Source organism: Lottia gigantea (genome assembly GCF_000327385.1).
Source record: "Lottia gigantea unplaced genomic scaffold LOTGIsca_229, whole genome shotgun sequence".
In the NCBI taxonomy this organism is placed as follows: domain Eukaryota; kingdom Metazoa; phylum Mollusca; class Gastropoda; family Lottiidae; genus Lottia; species Lottia gigantea.
Window position 1 is genome coordinate 15,129 of NW_008708637.1, and position 3,553 is coordinate 18,681.

Below are 3,553 nucleotides of genomic sequence, written 5' to 3' on the forward strand. Positions count from 1 at the left end.
TGTTTGTAAATGATTTGTAAATATGGATGACTTTAGTGCTAAAATTATTCTCTAAATAAAATTTTTGTTATTATGAAATTTAGTCAAGCAATTTTGAGACCAACCCAACTTTAATGTCTTGATTTTGAAGTACACCCTTCTTTTCTGCATCCGATTGGTCTAATTAGACAGGCAGGGGATTGCAAGACAGACAAGGGAATGCAAGACAGCCAAGGGAATGGAGAACATGCAAGGGAAGGGAATGCAAGACAGGCAAGGGAATGCTAGATAGACAAGGGGATGCAGGACAGGCAAGGGAAGAGCATGCAAGACTGGCGACAGATTGTAAGACATACAAGTGAAGGGCATGAGAGACAGGCAAGGGAATGCAAGACAGGCAGGGGAATGCTAGACAGACGACGAAATGCAGGACAAAAAAAAAAGAACCACTTATAACCATAAAGAGTTGTGGTCTGATTCCTAATCCAAGATCAGACAACTCTTATAGATAATTCTACTTCCGGTTGTTGACGTCGCATTCATAATTTATTTACTCTAATGTCTGTGGACGTTTTCTTACGATTTTAAACCACTTTTCACATAATTTAGTAAGTGGAAATCGACAGGGACATCGAACAGCTTCTGGAAATCAAGAAATTAATATCAGCAGCGACGAAATCGGCTTGAAAACTTGTTTTCTTCGCCAAAAACCACCTGTCAAAAATCTATTTATAGAACTACAGCATGGCAAGTCCTCGTACACGTCGAAAACTAAAAGAATTAAAGGGTGGGGCTGATAACGACAGATGTTTCGAGTGTAATGGTCACAATCCACAATGGGTCAGTGTAACGTATGGAATTTGGATATGTTTGGAGTGCTCTGGAAAGCACAGAAGTCTTGGAGTCCATTTGAGTTTTGTCAGATCCGTTTCAATGGACAAATGGAAAGACGCAGAACTACGCAAGATGGAAGTTGGAGGAAACAGAAAGGCCAAAGATTTCTTCGACTCACAGTCTGACTACAACAGTGGAATGAACATTCATCAAAAATACAACTCTCGAGCTGCTGCCTTGTATAAAGACAAGATAGCCTGCGAAGCTGAAGGAAAGACCTGGTCTGAAGAAACGTCGTCTGTTCCTAAAAGTTTCTCTGGAGGATATGGAGGATATGCGAATTTAAAAACAAGTACCAGTGACAAATCAATAGATTATTTAGACAATAGCAGTTCATATCACGACCGTGTGGATACGGACAGAGATTCTCTACCACCAAATCAAGGTGGAAAGTACGTCGGATTTGGAAACGAGCCATTTGAAAACAAATCCGAAAAGAACGACTTGTTTGAGAATACGATGGCATCACTTTCATCACGATGGTCTTCGTTTGCTTTGGGAGCCACAAAATTTGCTTCCACTGCTACAGAGAAAGTCAGTCAGTTTGCTGATGTCGCCACCAAGAAGACCAAAGAAGTTGGAGTCCAGCTGAACCAAAATGTGGTCAAGCCAGCCAAAACTAAAATAGGAGCTGCTAGTACTGCTGGATGGACCAATATATCAACGTTTTGGAACGAAGGCAAGCTGCCAGAGAAGAATGAAAATGATAATTTGATCAGATCCAAGAGTGGTCAGAGTTTGGATAGGGAACAGAAGGCAGATTTGATGATGAGTCGCGATGACAGTGGACAGTTCGATGACGGAGGAGATGGTTGGGGAAATGATGATTGGGGCAGCTCAAGCGATAAGTATTCCACGGATGATAGAAATGATGGTGATGATCTTGAAGCATGGCTTAATTCTGATGATGAACCAGCCAAGAAGCCGAAGGCTAAGAAATCCTCCAAAAAGGCTACTGCTGCTCAGAGAGGCAATTCCAATGACTCTTTTGTGAATGAATTTGATCCGTTTGAGAAATTAAACAGTGGGAAATCAGAAAGCAAGACCTCTTCTTCCAATCAGAGTTATGTGTCAGACTTCGATGATTGGGGGATGCCTGTTACGGGCAAAAAAGACAAAACTGTGAAAGCCGCCAATGTGGAAGTGGATGATATGGAAAAATGGGCCAAGGAAGAGGATGACTTGTGGCAGACGCTAGAACTCAAATAATGACGGTTTTAGATTAGAATTGACCTTAACTTGCTGACTGGGTACTAATTTATTGTTGTTAATATGTATTTACTATGTTACTATGACAACCAGACCAAATTTAGCGAGTTATAGCTCTTAAAATACAGTGCAATGGTAGCAAATTCATAATTTTTTAAGTGGCCAGACTTAGACCAAACTTTCGTTCGTTTTTTTTTTATTAGCTTGTATTTTAATATAGCCACTTCAGTTAGGGTCGAATGACAGCCCTCTTAAACATTTGTCAAATTAACCTTTTGACCTAACACAATGCCGTCTGTGTCAACCAATCAAATTTCTATGCTCTCCAGCACTGTCATTTTGTGACACTGTGTTTGTCAAAAGGTTGATCTGAGGAAGGTTCAAGATGGCCGTCATTAGACCCTAACTAAAGTGGCTATATTAAAAATAAAAGCTTATAAATAATGGAACGAAAGTTTGGTCTATTGTAAATTAGACTGCGAAGTGGCCATTTTGTATTTCCCTAAGAGGTAAACGGTAAAGCTAGTTTGGAAATGCAGATTACATTTACAAGATTTTCACTCCAGAGTGAGGGCAAAAACTCAATAAAGCAAATTCACTGAATATGTTGTTGGATTGTATGTTTTGAATTAGACTGTGTCATTTGCATTGGTCTTAAAGATGGGTTTCCCTTTTTTTTTGTGTCAAGTTAAGCAAACTATTTGATTAATTGGTGTTTCTAATGAATTATCATGTATTCTTAATCATATCATTATGTTCTTATTGCATATAATTAAGAGTTTTAACCAATCATAAATGTCCATTTTTGCAAGTCATTAGAACACCTCTACTTTCTATTCATATAAGTATTAGCATTTTCATTTTCATAAATAAAAATAAGGGAACCCATCTTTTTTGGTTCTATGTGGTTCTGATGGAAATATTTTGAGACGTAAACCATGTACCAAATATAATGATTGGAAATGTTTAGTCCAGCGAAACTCTAGAATTTTAGATATATATGTACATATCTAGTCAATATTGTCATAGGATATTAGCTCTAGAATGATATTAAAGGGAGCCGCGGTGGCTCAGAGAGTTAGACGCATGCTCGCTAACCCGAAGGTCCAGAGTTCAATTCCGGCATAGGTCAAGATGATACCTTCGGATTTTTCAACCCAGTTTTCCCCTGCCAGTGATGCAGGTTGGAGTGACTACATGGAAAAAGCCAATAACCTTGTAATAGAATCATGTATTGCTGGTAACAATATATCTTTATGTAGTGGACTAGTTCCTTAGATCTAACTAAGAAATACAACAACATTGCAAAATTATTTCAGTCTTTTTTTTATTGTCACTGTGGGTTTTAATGGACTTAGAATCAGTCCAGCCCAAAGGAATGAAGGGAGGGGGCGGGGGGATTTTCATATTCAAGTATCTGCCCTAACGTTTAGTTCTACCCCCAGGCCTCCTACAATTTTAACCTGTGCCC

The 3,553-nt window shown here is 38.9% G+C and overlaps 1 protein-coding gene across 1 annotated transcript; it reads left to right on the forward strand.

The window, feature by feature from the left end:
- Positions 1-507: 507 nt before the first annotated feature.
- Positions 508-1,500, forward strand: LOTGIDRAFT_202235 (hypothetical protein; the record flags this gene model as incomplete). Its single annotated transcript, XM_009054853.1, has 1 exon — positions 508-1,500. A coding segment is annotated over exon 1 (777 nt), but the record flags the coding sequence as incomplete, so codon positions are not given.
- Positions 1,501-3,553: the final 2,053 nt, after the last annotated feature.